This window comes from Myotis lucifugus, unplaced genomic scaffold (genome assembly GCF_000147115.1).
Source record: "Myotis lucifugus unplaced genomic scaffold, Myoluc2.0 scaffold_111, whole genome shotgun sequence".
NCBI classification, from domain to species: Eukaryota; Metazoa; Chordata; class Mammalia; order Chiroptera; family Vespertilionidae; genus Myotis; species Myotis lucifugus.
Genome location: NW_005871159.1, coordinates 2518737 through 2536424, shown reverse-complemented (window position 1 = coordinate 2536424; position 17688 = coordinate 2518737). Strand labels below are relative to the sequence as shown.

General features: G+C 35.8%; 1 protein-coding gene across 1 annotated transcript in view; it reads left to right on the top strand.

The window, feature by feature from the left end:
- PKHD1 (PKHD1, fibrocystin/polyductin) overlaps positions 1-17688 on the top strand; it is a 385419-nt gene that overhangs the window by 243010 nt on the left and 124721 nt on the right. Inside the window, exon 51 of the mRNA XM_023757718.1 lies at positions 8421-8558. Within this exon, the coding sequence (XP_023613486.1) occupies positions 8421-8558 (138 nt within the window). The remainder of the gene's footprint in view (positions 1-8420; positions 8559-17688) is intronic.

The following is a 17688-nucleotide window of genomic DNA, read 5'->3' as shown; positions in this document are numbered from 1 at the left end:
TCATGTTGCTCTGGATGAAGAAGGGTCATTACTTATCTCGCTTGCCTTATACATCCAATTTCATCCACTATTGGGCATCCTTATAATAAACACCAGGTTTCTGAAACTTTTTTCTGTCTTTAAAAAGTTTAAATAATAACTGAAGTCTTTCTTGCCCAAAATAATATAAAGATATACAGAACAAAATATCAAAGGATTCTTTAACCCTTTCTTCTTACCTTTCCTTGGATAACTGCTATTCTCAATTGGGATTACATTGTTCTTTTTAATGTGTGAATTGCTCATTGATCTGTAGCTTTTCAAAATATTAATTGATTGAGCACTTTGTGTCCGGCTCCATCACAAACCTGTTACTGAATTGACTTTGTAACCCTCATAACCACCCTATGAGGCACTATTGCTATCCTTCTTTATCAACTGAGGGCACAGACTTGGAGATCATAAAGCTCTTTGGTATGGAGGCAAAATTTAGACCCAAGAGTCTGGCTCCAGAGCCTTTCTATGCTTTTAATGTGCCAGGCACTGCAGTACTTTCATATGTAGTATTTTACCTAAGTTTTACTATCACCTTCATGAAGTATTTTGCACTTGGGGAACAGAAACCCAGAGAAGCTAAGTAGTTTTTCCCAAGAATATCTTATTTGGGATTCAAATTTAGATTTGTCGGAATTCTAACCTGGTGAGCTTTCTATTGCACCAAACTGCTTCTTGGGCAAATAGTAATAGATGAATTAGCCAATGTGTTTGCCCTGCACTAATTCTTTGTCAGGCATCCGTGAATGGAGCTTGGAGAGGATGGGGACTCAGTTGAGAGGCAGTTGAAACTAAAAAACTACTTAGACCCTGGGTATAAGTGGAGTGTAGGCAGGTGAGGCATCAGCAGGCTTCTTGGCCATTAGGGAGTTAGGAGCAAATGAGGGCACTAGGTTCTCAGGGATGGATGGGCACTAGAAGGAAGGAAGAAACAGTTACTATACTGTCTTCTTTACTTTAAAATATTGCCTTTGGTTATTTTGGTATCGGAAGCAAATACTAAAAGACTCACTTCTACTTCTTTCTTCCTCCAAAAATTCACCTGGTAAATCCCACAAAAATATTTACTTTTCTTGTTTTATTTAGTTTCTTTGGCATATGTCATTATTTGATAGAAACTTGATAATATTTTCTAAATAAATGAACAGATGGAAGAATAGATTTATTAGTCAGGGATAATGCTTTTCTCTATGTATGACACTTTTCTAGGGGGCTTCTAGGCACCCTGGATTAAAAAGAGGGATTAAAAAGATAAGGATTTCAGTATCGCTTCCAAACAATATAGAAATATTTTAGAGTATTGGGACTTTTGGCAGGTATTGTAAAATCTGGATAATATTATTGAGAAACTTACAATTGGGAATAAAAATTCTAGGAACCTTCATAGTCTGTAGTACAGTATTTGAATTTAAGCAGAGAGGGACTAATTTTGGAAATCCTAAGTAATAACTTTTTGCATTGAATAAATATAATTTACTGGAATTTAAAAGAATCTCTTAAGGCTTTGAAATTTTAAAAATATGTAATGATGGAAATGTTGAGAACACTGAAAATCTTTACAGAACTAATTTTTGAATTTATATAGAATATTATCACTTTATGAATTTAGAAGTTTTAAAATATATATTAGTTTGCTCCAAAAGTTATAAGTTTTGATGCAACACATTGATATGTAGAATAGAGATTATTTATTCAATATTTACTGGTCAGGTATTCCAAACTTTTTCTTAAGCATCAATTATGCATGTATACAATACTATACATAATTTTTAAGGAATTTAACAATTCTTTTTTCTGTTAGAAGAAACAACTGAAAAGATTGAGAAAAAAATAATAATATTAAAGCATCTCCTAGTGCAGTGGTCGGCAAACTCATTAGTCAACAGAGCCAAATTTCAACAGTACAACGATTGAAATTTCTTTTGAGAGCCAAATTTTTTAAACTTAAACTATATAGGTAGGTACATTGTTATTAACTTAATTAGGGTACTCCTAAGGCTTAGGAAGAGCCACACTCAAGGGGCCAAAGAGCCGCATGTGGCTCTCGAGCCGCAGTTTGCCGACCATGGTCCTCATGGGATTACTGGGTCATATAGTAGTTCTACTTTTCATATTTTTAGGAACTTTCATACTGTTTATTACAGTGGCTGCAGCAATTCAGATTCCTACCAACAGTGTACCAGGGTTCCCTTTCCTCTGCATCCTTTGCAAACACTAGGGTTTTTGTTTCGTTTTTGGTAAAAGTCACACTAACAGGTGTGAGATGATACCTTATTGTGGTATTGCTTTGCATGTCCCTAAATGATTGGTGATGATGAACATCTTTTCACATACCTGTTGTCCATTTCTATGTCTTCTTTGGAGAAATGGGTTTTCAGTTCCTTTGCCTATTTTCAAATTGAGTGGTTGCCAGGGGCTGGGAGGAGGAGATAATAGGAAAATGTGGTGAAAAGGTACAAAGTTAGGTTATGCAAGATGAATAAATTCTAGAGATACACTATTCACTGTGGAGCCTATAGTAAACAATCATGTATCATATACTTAAAAATGTGCTAAGAGGGTAGATCTTATGTTAAATGTTCTTATCACATAATAATAATATTAACTAATTAAAAAGGCAAGAGGAAACTTCTGAAGAGGATGGATAGTTTATGGCATAGATTGTGGTGATGGTTACATAGGTATATACTTATCTCCAATCTGATTAAGTTGTATACATTAAATATATACAGCTTTTTGTATGTCAATTATTCATCAATAATTTTAAATATTAAAGTTGGTGTTTTTTTAAAAAGGCAACACAACACCAAGTTGGCCATTCTGAATTCTTTGAGGTCTTTTGGTGAGAACAACAGTATAATTTAATACCATTTTAAGATTGGAAAACAAAACAAAGAGAGCCTAGAATGAAAGAAGGCATAGATTCTTTTCTATTTTTGTGAAAACAGCAGCACCTTCTGGTCTTTTCCTTTCAGAATTTTGGCTTCAGAGGATTGATATGATATAGTTGGGAATTTTACTTAAAGAACTTCCTATTAAATAGATTTAAATATTTTTGAAGAACAGATGGTATAGACTAGAGGAAGAGATAAACACTGTATGTTAAACATTTTATTGATCAATCAAAATATCATAATTTAAAATGTTGCTTCTACTATGGGAATTATGTGTGTCTCTGTGTGATTGGAAAAGACACAGAGAATGTGGGGAGTGGGATGAAAATTTATTATCCAGAATTTAAATTGGACTCTTCCCATGAGGTGAGTCCTTTCCTTCATTCCCCTGTACACACACACACACACACACACACACACACACACACACACACCAGGCAGATGGTTTTTTCCCCAAGATTTAAGGAAGCAGCTTTTAGTCTTGAATCATGTGCCTCTGGGCACTTTGAAAAGTGCAACTTCTGCCTATTTTTAAGACAAGGATGTAAAAAGAAAGATAGGCAGAAAGAATAAAGAAACCACCTGTGTGGCTTTGATGAAAAAGGCAGGCCATAAAGTTAGCAGCACATGGATAAGAATTTAGTTATGGAAAGAATGCATCCTTATATTCCAGCACTTCTTGTTCTGCTTTTTCTACTAGAGGATGATTTCTGGGTAAACATGCCATCACCTCTGTAAATTAGTCTACTTGACATTGATTTTCCATCATGTTAACCTTGCATACCTGTGAATGATTTACGTATGAGAGCGTCCATCCTTTTTTAGGAGTAGTTTTGTTTTTTATGACAATCTTTCTCATAAATTGTGATAAGACTATTTGGATGAATTGTTAGATTCACCAAAAGTTAAACAAGACTACAATGGAAAAACACACGCCACCTACTATTACTGAAAATATATCTTTAAAGTAGTCTCTTTAGAGCTGAAAGTATTCTTTTTAAAAAAGGAAGATTGCATCATTAGTGCTTCTAATGGCATTAAAACTTTCTTTTGCATTGGTTCATATATTAACAGAAAAATATTATGGCCAAGACTGAATGTAGAAACAATCCCTTTTATCATGGAAGGTACATAATTGGAAATAACGAGCCTACAAATAGTTCTTGTATGTTCTTGTATGTCCTGCACTGCCCTTGCATGCCATCACTGTCCCTCGGAAGTCGGAAGTGGGTGCAGGCTGTGTTCCTGACAATAGCAGGGTTGTAGTGGAAACTGTCTTCACCACCTAAGTTATGGGGCCAGATACAGTGAACACCATACAAGCAAGCAGTGGGTCTGCCTGCCCTAAATTATGCCTGTTCATGTGACCCTATCATTATTCAACAGGATCTGTGCCCTTTGACCTGGATCTCATTTCTACAGGGTTTAGACAAGTGTCAGACCCTTGGAATGCTGCACAATAGTAACCTTGATTCCCTGACTTTGCTGGGGGAAAATTTGAGTTTAAATCTAGTGTTGAAATTATCTGGAATGCTTTGTAACTATGGGAGTCAGACTCTTCCTGATACAAAAGAAGCCCTAGCCCTCAGTCAGAGATATCTGCCTTATATTTGGCTCAGGCTTCCTGGTCTTAAGGACAGATGATGCATTTATAAAAACTAAAGACTCTTTGTTGTTTTTGTTGTTGCATTTGATACATGAGGATATTCAGATGATTCCTCTTTATGTTTAAGTTTCAAGATATCATCTCTAAAGCTTTATCTTTCTAATTGTCAAAATACAACCCTTTCTGTAAACAAAACAAAACAAAACAAAACAGTTCTTGGCAAATGATACTAGAATAAAGATGGTGGGATATTTAGTGCTTGGTGGATGAACAAGTGGAAAGAGGGTATATTTTGGAACCAAGAGGCACCACTCCATGGCTGGTCTTAAGGTCCTTGGTGGGGGGTGGGGGGTGGGGGGATGGGTGAGGGGGGGAGTGGCGGGAAGCAGTCTTTAATTACATCTGGTACTCATGAATTCCTTTTGGAGTCTCTTTCCAGATCTGTTCCCCCATCAGCCTCCCATCGAGCAACAGAAATTCCAGATGGTTCCCTCCATATGCCAGTGCTCATTCTCTTAAGTAGGATAGATTGGTCATTGACAAAATAGGATAGAGTAGCCTTGGCCAAGTCAAGACAAGGTGAAAAGCAGTGGGCCACAGTTAACTTAGAGGTGCTCTACCATTCATATTTTTAAGTGGGTTGTATAAGTAACTTTCGGAGTGATTTTTCTGAAATGTCTTGAGTAATTTCATGGAAAGAATGCTACTTCTAGAGAATGTGGCACATTGATTCTAACTTTCTACACCCGGCACAAAGAGAAATCCTCTAAAACAGTGATTCTCAACCTTGGCTGCACATTAGAATCACCTGGGAATCTTTTTAAAATCCTGATTTCTGGGCCTCATCCTCTGGAAATTCTGTTTCTTTGTGATGGGGTGGGGCCACAACATTAGTAACAAAGAAACAGAATTTCCGGAGAATGAGGCCCAGAAATCAGGATTTTAAAAAGATTCCCGGGCGATTCTAATGTGCAGCCAAGGCTGAGAACCACTGCTCTAAAACCTCCATTACAGCTGAGGGTTGGCCAATGTGAATTCGCAGCTGATCTCTCTGGAGAGTGCATTAGGATTCATTATTTTGCTATTTACAACGATAGGTATAATCTGTGTTCCAGTGATAAAAGGAGAATTCCTTTATAAAAAAATTTAGGGCATATGTTTATTTTTTATTACTCTAGCAGAATCTTGCTACAAGAAGCACATTGATAGACTTGCTAGGATAGGAATGAAGATAGGATCAAACTCCACATAATGAAAAAGTATATGATCATTTCAAGTATATTGTACTGTACTTATTTGTTTGTCTTCATTTGATGATGGGAAACGTGTTACTCATCTTTGAATTCCCACTACTCAAGAAGATAAGGCACACGACGGAAAGAAAGGAGGAAAAATGAGAAGGTGAATAGGCAGATTTAGGGAATGGCAAAGGGAAGCTGGCACTGAAGGAAACAAGAGCATTGCTTCTACTCTTCTCTTCATTCTTTTATTTTCCTCTGATGATTATTGGGCTTTACATGTAGTGGGTTTGTGCCCTGGAACATGTGTTCTTTGGTGTTGTTTTTGAGCACTTACTTTATTATAGATATTGTTCGAGGTGCTGAGCAAGTAAAAGTGAGACTGGAAGCTATGGTCTCTGTTCTCATAGCACTTATAATAGTTAGGCTATCTGTGATTTGTGAGAAATTGCCTGTATATTTGGAGTGGGTAAGGCAATTAAATCAAAATATATCCTAAGGGAGTATGTGATAAAGACCAGAGGGAAATTTTAAATTCCATGTAATTGTCATAATTTAACTGAAAAGTATATTCAAAAGAGGGCTAATATCATGCTTTTATGTGTCTATGAGTACTATGTGGATGAGAGAAAACATTTTTTGAAGCAATTTAATTGTTTTGTACAATTAGGCTCAACAGCCAAACATTGTTAGAATAGGCCATAGGTTGGAAGACATAAAAGCCATTTGTATAGAACTTAGAGGTGCTTGGATGAAATAATTTATCTTGCTTTTAAAGTTATAGTAAAGTCATGAACCCCAAAATGTATGCTAAATCTGGAACATTCTCTATATTTTTCACTCTTTTTGCATATTTTAAAGTATCAGAGATTAAATTGAAATATATATATATATATATATATATTTATATATTCCATCTGTTTAGCCTGATTATTCATTTTGTATTAGTTGCTAATAAACTCTGGAATTTGAAGGTGTGTAGGGAACTAAACTCAACAGACTTTGGCAACATTCACTTAACATCTTTATCTTTGATGTCACAATAAAAACTAGGGGTTTAAAAAATAGATGGTTTCTTCACTTAAGAAAGTGACAGTGGGAGAGAAAGACATAATTACACCGAGACCAACCCAGTGATAGTTGCCTTCTTACATACAATAATATGTATACAGTTATACAATGTATTTTAGTGCTCTATTATGGAAATTTACAGGGTTATCATTGGAGAGTGAAAGAGAGAGAGATTCCCATGGGGGAGTGGTGAATCTGATGGTGGGATTGGGAATGTCTTGCTAGCAGAGCTAAACCTTAGGTTGATTCTGACAGATGAGTGGGTGCTGCTGATGTTGTTGGATCGTGACCATACCTTGAGAACTACTGTTCTGTCTAACAAGGGAAAAGAGAGAGCACATACAAAATAATTTATGGAACAGGCCTAGAGACACCACACTTCAATTCTGCCTCCATTTTATTGACTACACTTCAGTCACGTGACTTCATCTAACTGCAAAGGAAGCTGGAAAAGGTGGTCTGACCCAGGAGAAGGGAAGTGGCCGGTTTACAATCTTACAGACACTGCCACAGGAAGGCATGGTTGTCTTACAGCTAGGAAAGTAGTCAGGACTAGAAAAGACAACTCATGAGAGGCTAACCTGGGGGGCAGATCCTTAAGCATAGCAGTGTGCATTGTTTCCTGAAATAAAACATGAGGTTATGTTAAAAAATTTCTTTAAAAGTTACATGTGTCACTGATTATGGTACTTGAAATTTAAGCAGAAATATTTATTTGATATATTTAATTTGTGCCAAATTACTGCTAAGCCTCAGAAAGTAACACAATACTTTGGAATACATAAAATATTTTCTGTTTTAGTAAAAATTCGATGATTCTTTCTTCTGAAGTTGGAAGGAAACTCTTTGTGAAAGAGAAAATGAAGAATAATGATTTTAAGTGTCCCGTAAGCTCTACAGGCATGCCAAGCTAATAGACAATAGTACAAATAATAAAAATATTCACATGTATTGAGCACGTAGCAGACACTTTGCTTACGTGGTGGGAACTGGGCAATGTGAATGGCTAATTAGTATTGTATAAGCAGTTCAGATCATTTAACCCTCACAAATCCCTATGAATAAAGCAGGTCATTATTATCCCCATTTCAAGGAGTAGATAACTGAGGTCAAGAGAGGTAAAGTTGTTGGCCCACATAGCCAATAAGTAGCAGAACTGGGATTCACATCCTAATATTCTGACTTCAGAGGCCAAGGTCATATCTGTGATTTTCTCTATCTCTCTGAACTAGAGCCAAAGTTAAGGGACAGGGAAAGTGTAGGGACCTCATCTGTACATTTGCCCTAAAGTAGGCTTGGCCTAGCTCTTTGGGACCTAAGCAATGCCCTGTGGTCATAACACTTGGTTTGTTAACCAATGGCAGACTTTATTAGTCATGCCTTCTTTTTCTCTCCTGCCTCTTTATGAAGGCCTGATGTTTAAAACACTATTTGTTCCTTCAGGTGTTGTACCTGTCCTGGAAGAGGTAGTAACTTAAGCAGCTCCCAAATTTCCTGAACTGCAGAGCAAATCACTGGAGAAGAGAAGGCAATTCTTGTTTTGGTTACATGTCTGAACAATTTCTTTTTCTCCTGCAGACAGGACTGTCCTTGTGGATACAGACCTTCCATTCCTCAAAGGTCTCTATGTGATGGGGACTTTAGAGTTCCCTGTGGACAGAAGCAACATTCTGAGTGTGGCCTGCATGGTCATTGCAGGCGGGGAGCTGAAAGTCGGTGAGTAAAGGGCACAAGGATGGGAGCATAATGGAAATTAAGTCCTGTGAGAAAGGCCTTGGGAAATGATGGCATCATCCAGCCGGTTGCTTAATGGAGTTTGGGGGGGGGACTAAGGCGAGGACCGAGTTTACCAGCAAACCTTTTCTTTGGCAAATCTTTACACAGACGGGTAACTTTTATTGGTCATTCTCTCATGTCCACCCACTGACATCAGGATGTGTTTCTGGTCCCAGAGTCCTCCAGGCCACAGATCCATTCTCCCTTTAGTTCTTTGTAGGAGAATTTACCTGTAACTCACTTTTTCAGAAGATCTCCTAGGATGGATTTGTTATCCTTCGCTCAACTCACAGTAAAATTTCAATTGCTAGCCTAGTGCAGATCCTGGGGAAAACGGACTTGAAACAAAGCTTATGTGCTGATGCTTTACTGAGGCCACTGGCACTGGAGTGGGAGGAAAGGGAAAAGAATGAAGGAGAAAAGAGGGGACATCAAACACAAGTTGGCCACAGCTTCTCAAGAAAACATGACTATTTGCTTGGCTGTGTGATATGCCTTAAGAGAAGCCTCTGTGGAATCAGCACATCTCGGAACAACAGGGAAGAAAGCTGGGGAGAAGGCATATCTGGTCCATCTGACAACCAATGAACTCCTGTCTTTCTTTGCTATGTTTGTGGCTCCCCATACAGCCAGTGGAGAGCCCAGACACTCAGTGGGTGCTGGGAAGCTCCTTTAGCTGGGAAGTGAGGCATGCTACTGAGAATGAGGGGCAGGCAGGATGGAATGGATCGGGGGTAGTGTATGAACCAGGACGGATACATTGGCTTTCTTCAAAAAAACAATCAAAAAACATGAGCTGCTACAGGTAGACTGTATGCTTGGAATTGTTGTAGGCAATAAAAGTACAGAAGTGAAAAGACATATGCTCTGGCCCCAAAGGAACTACTTTTGAACTTGGTGGGGAATTCTACTTTGCTCTCCAACAGATTAAAAGAGAATTCCCAGAAACAATAATACCTTGCCCCAGAGAAATAAATCTCTGATGGTGAGGAAGTATTTAGATATATTGTTTGGGAATATCCAGATTTTAAAATTTCTGGTGGGAGAGCATTCTAGACCTAACTACCAAACCTTAATTACTCTAAGACAGTGATGGTGAACCTATGACATGCGTGTCAGAGGTGACACGCGAACTCATTTTTTTGGTTGATTTTTCTTTGTTAAATGGCATTTAAATATATAAAATAAATACCAAAAAGATAAGTCTTTGTTTTACTATGGTTGCACATATCAAAAAATTTCTATATGTGACACGGCACCAGAGTTAAGTTAGGGTTTTTCAAAATGCTGACACGCCGAGCTCAAAAGGTGAAAAATTGTGGTCAAGCCTCTTCTGGTGACAAAAATAAATAAATAAATAAATAAATAAATAAATAATAAATAAATAAATAAAATCAAAACCTTTTGAGAAAGGCTGCTCCCACTTTTTAAAATCCCATTAGAATTACTTTCCTACTATTAAGCCAAATTCTGTCTTCCTCTAATTTCTGTTGGTTCAAGTTCTTACTTGACCCCTATAAGATGAGTATCAAATTCCCTTCCCTTCAATAGTCCTTTATTCACATTTTCTTGCATCTTCTGTTTTTCAGGTTATGCAGTTTCTATTACTTTAACCACGGCTAAATAATAGTTACTCTAATCATTATTATTATTTAGTTATAGTGTTTTAAAATAATTTTTATTTTTTTCAGTCTATTGTACAATACTGGAAAATACAGAAGAGCAATAGAAAATTATATAAAAGAAATCAAGTATTCACTCATATTCCCAAATATAAAGATAATCACAGTAAACATTTTGTAGTCTTGTCTTGAATTTTTCCTACATGTGCACAAATACATGCACACACACACACACACACACTTTAACAGGTATACAGTTTGTTAATATTTTTGACCCTTTGTTATCACTGTGAAAATTTTCCCAACTTGTTCTATTTCTAAGGCATATTTTTAAAATTTGTTGGGGTAACTTTGGTTAATAACATTATATAAATTTCAGGTGTACACCTTTATAATACAATTTTATAATTCAATTGTATACTCTATCATGTGCTTGCCACCTGAAATCAAATCTCCTGTGTCACCTTGGATTTGACCCCCTTTGCCCTTTTCATCCTCCCCAATCCCCTTTTCCCTCTGCTAACCACCATTATGTTGTTTATATCTATGAGTCTGGGTTTTTATTTGTTTATTTTGTTTATTCAGTTATTGCTTTTTGTTTTATATCCCAAAATCATATGGTTTTTGTCCTTTCCCATCTGACTTATTTCACTTAGCATAATACACTCAAGATTCATCCATGTTGTTGAAAATAGCAATATATTTTGTTGTGTGGCTGAGTAGTATTTCAATATATATGTATCACATCTTCTTTATCCAATCATCCAGTGGAGGACACTTGTGTTGTTTCTATGTCTTGACTATTATAAATGATGCACCAATGAACATAGGAGATTTGATGTTCATGTTTTAAGTGTAGGGAGATTGAATGTGTTATAAGAAAAAGGAATTGAGCTGAAAGACAGATTTATATGTGACCATTCACTTATTATACACTGGCCAGTCACACAGCAAATTATCAGAAGCCAAATTTCTTCACATAATGTATAAGACCAAGAAGCTTCATGGGCCATCACTATTCTATAAATCCTACAATCCAGACATTCCCATTCCCTACCGTTTCCTGGAGGTATAATACTCATCCACAAATATATGCCTTTTCAGATCTATTCCTTTATCTTTAAGCCCCTCCAGTTTGGAAGTGATGATGCTTCTAATTCTGTTTTTGCCAGTTTGTCTCCACTACTTCACTGAGACATCTCTTGAAAGCTAGGCTCACGACTTCTATTTCTGTGCATTCAACCTCTCCTATGGCACCAGCCTCATGGTAGGCAGTGAACAAACAGATGATGAATGAAAGAATGGACACACAAGTGAAATACTTTAAGCTCATCTTAAGTGTTTCATCAAACTAATGAGATAACCACTGAACAAAGAATGATATTGAATTTGGCATTTGCGACACAGCTGCAGCCCTCTAAGCAAAGCTTTGATCTTAAACCTCCCTTCTAATGCTAGCATTATTATTATACTCTACTAAAAGTCAATTGCTACCTTTTACCAGCACCAGCTGCCTTAGAAGCAGGACCACCAAGAAATATAATTCCACAATGTTGGGACTTAGATCAAAATGCATCAGAGGATAGACATACTCTGGCAGTGTTTCGTACCAATGTCCACATCTATTAAGTTCACTTACTAACTAGTGTTATTATCTATTTCATGTTGGGATTTCTTTGGGGTGTGGTAGAATTGGACAGATGGGTTGAAAGTCTTCCTTCAGGCATAATACACATAGGATTGAGCAGATGGGTTCCCATAATCAAACTTTAGGCCTGACAAAGCAGGGAGAAAAAGAATACAGCATTGTCTAGTAATGGATAAAAATATAGTCGGGAATGGATAAGTTTAAAAATAAGATTTTATATATACAAATCAACAGTGGACAGTGGCACTTCCCTTCAAAAGTACAGATTTTCAGGCAACAGGTTTTGTTACAATGATAAATAACTTCAAAAATGAAAAAAAGACTAATCATAGCAATGGAAAGTGTGGACTTGAAATAAATTTTCTAGTAATAAAAACAAGGCTCAGTTTTATTTAATATTTCTATTAATTACCTGGATGGGGATATTATAAAATATTAAACAAATGAGCAAATGGTATTAATCTGGGAGGAAAAGATTAGAATCCAAAAGGATTCCACAATAAGGGTAAGATAGATGAAATAATAAAATATAGAGATAAGTAAAAAATAATATACTTACAGAACAGAGAACCCAGAAATCGACCCAAGCCATTATGCTCAATTAATATTTGACAAAGGAGGCAAGAGCATACAATGGAATCAAGACAGTCTCTTCAATAAATAGTGTTGGGAAAATTGGACAGATACATGCGAAAAAATTAAACCAGACCACCAACTTATACCATACACAAAAATAAATTCAAAATGGATAAAAGACTTAAACGTAAGACGGGAAACCATAAAAATCTTAGAAGAAGCCACAGGGAGCAAAATATCAGACATATCTCATAGCAATATGTCTACTGAAACATCTCCTAGACCTAGGACAATGGAAATGAAGGAGAAAATAAACAAGTGGAACTACATAAAAATAAAAAGCTTCTGCACAGAAAAACAAACCATCAACAAAATAACAAGAAAGTCCACTGCAGGGAGAACATATTTGCCAATGTGACATCTGCTAAGGGTTTAATCTCCAAAATTTATAGGGAACTCATACAACTTAACAAAAGGAAGATAAACAATCCAATCAAAACATGGGCAAAGAACCTAAATAGACACTTCTTGAAAGTGGACATACAGAAGGACAAGAGACATATGAAAAAAATGCTCAAAGTCACTAATCATCCGAGAGATGTAAATCCAAACAACAATGAGGTACCATCTCACAACTGTCAGAATGGTTATCATCAACAAACGACAAGTGCTAGTGAGCATGTGGAGAAAAAGGAACCCTCATACATTGCTGGTGAGAATGCAGACTGGTACAGCCACTGTGCAAAACAGTATGGAGTTTCCTCAAAAAATTAAAAATGGAACTCCCATTTGACCCAGTGATCCCACTTCTAGGAATATATCCCAAGATCAGAAACACCAATCAGAAAGGATATATGCACCCCTATGTTTATAGCAGCACAATTTACAATAGCTAAATTTGGAAACAGCCTAAGTGCTCATCAGCAGATGAGTGGATTAAAAAACAGTGGTACATCTACACAATGGAATACTATGCTGCTGTAAAAAGGAAGGATCTCCTACCATTTGCAACAGCATGGATGGACCTTGAGAGTGTTATGCTAAGAGAAATAAGTCAGAGAAAGATAAATATCACATGATCTCACTCATTTGTGGAATATAATGAACTACATAAATTGATGAACAAAAACAGATCCGGAGACAGAGAAGCATAGATCAGATGCTCAAACCTCAGAGAGAAGGTAGATGAGGTTGGGGGTAAGGGGGAGAGATCAACCAAGGGACTTGTATGCATGCATATAACCAATGGACACAGACACCAGGCAGGGAGGGGGGGGTGGTTGCATGAGGGGGGACAATGGGGGGATTAGGACACATATGTAATACCTTAATCAATAAAGAAAAAAAATACACGAACATCTGTGAGGAAGGAATTATAGCGTTAATATATAAATGACTACAGTGTTTTTGCTCCTGTATGAAATGAACAAAATGAGGGTAGAAACATATTGGAAAACTTGGTGATCTTGTACAAATCCCAAGTATTTTCAATTTTTAATCTGTCTAGGAGAGAAAAACGCATAAAAATGCCTGACTCAAATCCTGTACAATGGATATTGATTTATGATTAAATGTTTGTATTTCTTTGTTCATGAATAGTTGTCTGAACTCATCTTTTTCATTAGTGTCTCTTAGATAAGCCATTATTTTTATGCTTTAACATATGTTCCTTGCTATCTTTGATATCAATAATATTAACATGTTACTGATCCAAATGTTCAGCTTGGGGAGTGTTTTAATGTCATACTTTTAAAATTACAAATAGGAAATTCTCTTGTGATAGCTTGTAGGAGGATTTCAGAGAACTATAATCACTAATAATTAATTTGTGTCTTTAGAGCTAAATAGAACCCTCCTTGATCCCTAAGCAAGCAATGCCTGCCCCACAAATCAATGTCCCTGAGGACTCATCAGCTCAGTGTTCCTGTGGCCTGTTACAACCAGGTCACGTGGTGTGCTGCCCAGTCCCTTGGTAATTAGCTAGGAACTGGGTTTTTATCCTAAAACTTGTCACATATTGTTTTGCAGAGCCAATGATGGGTATTTGTCAGTCTGTCTGGCATTTGTAGCTAGGAGCCTAAGGTCATCATTAGCACATGACTTTGATTGTCAGGAAATGAAGTACTAGGTATATGGAAGTTTCTTTCATTGCTTCCATGATTGGGACTTTCTCAATCTTAAAGAAGAGGAAAAATCCATACACAGTTTATTGCCTTCCAAACTGACAATTCTGTAAAACTTATTGGGTGATTAAGTAATAAGGAGACAAACCAGAGAAAAGTGTAGATTAAAACATAACCTCCAGCCTAAAGCCACAATACCCAGTAGTCAGACTTATTGAGTAGCCAGAGAGAGTCTTGTATCTTGTGGTGATGTTTGTTTAAAAATAACATATTAAGTTAAAAAAACAAAAAAATACGTCTTTCAAGTTTAACAACAATTTAAAAAACCCACATATTTAGTGTGTAAATACAAGTGTACCTAGATATTTGCAAAATAAATGGCTTATAAAAAGCTAATGTGTGTCATTAGTTAACAAATCAGTTTCTGTTTGCACTGACAGTTCTCCAATCAAATCACTAGTTAGCTGAAAAAAATCAAACATTGACATCAAAGGGATGTGACTTTTAAATATTGTACTTCTTTAATAATAAGTGAAAACGTGTAAAAGCTTTGTTTTTACAGGTTCACTAAACACTGAATTCCATTTCTGGTAGTCTCTAAGAAGGCTGGTATCTAATAGTCAAGTAATACATATTTCAAAAATAAAATTAAGCATATAAATATCTGTTTATTTTCCCATGGATATTAGTTCTCTAACAGACATATTCTCTCTCTCTCTCTCTCTCTCTCTCTCTCTCTCTATATATATATATATATATATATATATACATATATATATATATATATGAAGCAAAACATGGACACAAGAAATAATCCTGTCTTGTTAGACTACCAAACACATTTACATTAATCATCTTTACTTTAATATTTTAATATTTTCTAAATTAGTGTTTCCCAAACTATATTTTGGACTCTTGAACTTCTTACCGCAATAACATAAAATTTCTTAGAAATTTATTATTTTCAAATTACTAAATGGTTAATTATATAATACATAAAGAATTGTTAAACTTAGTTATTTTTGCATGAAAAAACTAAATAATTTTAAGCAAACAGGTGAATAAGTGAGTGAATGTATAATTTGTTGGTTATTAAACTCTTGTAAGAGTGTTTGAGTTTGAAAGGAATTTAATTGTCTTTCTTGCTGTTCCTTGGACTGGACATTCAAATAAGTGATCACCTATTTATTTACTTTTGAAATGTCTAGTTTTTAGCACTTTAGGGATAGGATATTACTTGCTAAAAATAATTTGCCTTTTTCTTCATTTCCAAATTAAACTTTGGAATGTTTTATTTCTTCATTGTCACTACTACTATTTTTTAAATATTATTACTACTAAGAGCCAACATTAAAAAATTTAAATTGATTTGAGAGAGAGAGAGAGAGAGAGAGAGAGAGAGACATCAATATGAAGAAAAACATTGGTCCGTACTGGGGATTGAACCCATCACCTTTTTGTATATAGGATGCAGTATTCCAACCAACTGAGCCACACCAGCTAGGGCTAAGACCCAGCATTTAAAAAAAACACAGGTATTATATGCAGATACTGTGCCATGTATTATTGACATGCACTAAATTACTTAACTCTCACAAAAAAATAAAATGGATGCTACTATGTGCCTATTTTATACTGGCAGAAACTGAGGTTTACAGAAATGAATTTGTTCAACCTTACTTAAGAAGTTTTAAGAATTTTTATACATCTTTGCAAGCATGTGAATTGATAAATTATATTAACTTTTACTTCATATTCTATCAATTGTTGATAAATTGAAAGGCCTCATTGATGATAAAAATTTTTCAGCCTGAATTAGACATTATTTTAACATATTTTTATTCCATTTGGGTTAAATGCCATTCCATCCTTCCCCCCCTCTCCCCCCCCCCTATGAGATTGATTCTATTGGGAAGGGTTGTTTTAGGAATCAGTGGATCTTGGGTACACACTGAGAATTAAAAGCTAATTCAAAATAAAATATGCTTCACATTTTAACTGGTTCAACACTATTTGCTAGTTTAGGTCTGATAAGAAAGGATGTTCTGGCATCTCTGCTCTGAAGAAAATAGCTATAGCACCACATGAGAAAAATAGTTATGTTCCAGTTACAAGCTCAACTTCCAAAGTCATTACTGTATAACCTATTCCTGAGGACAGGAGAAAATGTGTAAAACTGTAACTTTGGGAGGTAATTTCTTAACCTATCATTCATATGCAATCATGATATTTATTAAATTTCAAGGTTAACTTGGACAGAAATACATATTATTTACAAACTAGAGGCCCTGTGTGCACGGGTAGGGTACCTAGGCCTGGCTGGCGATCAAGGCCCATCTGTAGGGTGACCGGTGGGGTGATCAAGGGGCCCCCTGCTGGCAACCGCCTTGGCTGGCCTGGGGCCTGCGTGCTGGGGTCAGCTCCTGCATTGAGTGTCTGCCCCCTGGTGGTCAGTGCACGTCATAGTGACTGGTTGTTCCGCCAGTCATTCTGCTGTTTGGTCAATTTGCATATTAGGCTTTTATTATATAGGATACAATCTGTTGTTTTGGAGTTAGTGAACAGGACCTGCAAAAAAGTTTATTAAGGAGATGTGTCTTAAAATTTGGTCAGTATAGATTAAATGTATGCAGTTTTTTTAATATCAATTAATAAAGCTATGAACAAATGTAATGGCATGGAGAAGCAGAAAAACAAATATAATTTTGGTCAATTTCCATTTTTTTTTATCAACAAATACCTATTGAAGACTGTCCTTGGAACATATAATAATCAGTTAAGAAATTTTTATTATTTTGTTACTATGATACACATGTACAGAAAAGTTTAAAAAATACATAGCTGAATTAAACACTATAAATCCATTCCAATAGGTATATAGTGGAGCCTCATTGTTGGTTTAACTTGCATTTCTCTAATTTCTAATGTGATTGAATAGTTTAAAATTTTACTGTTTATTTTATATGTTGTTTTGTGAAGTGGCTATTTTCTTACCCTTTTATGATAGATGTTTTATATTGATTTATTGAAGTTTTATATGTTTTGGAATGTACTTTTTGTTTGTTACATGTATTACAAATATTTTTTGTATACTCTGTAGA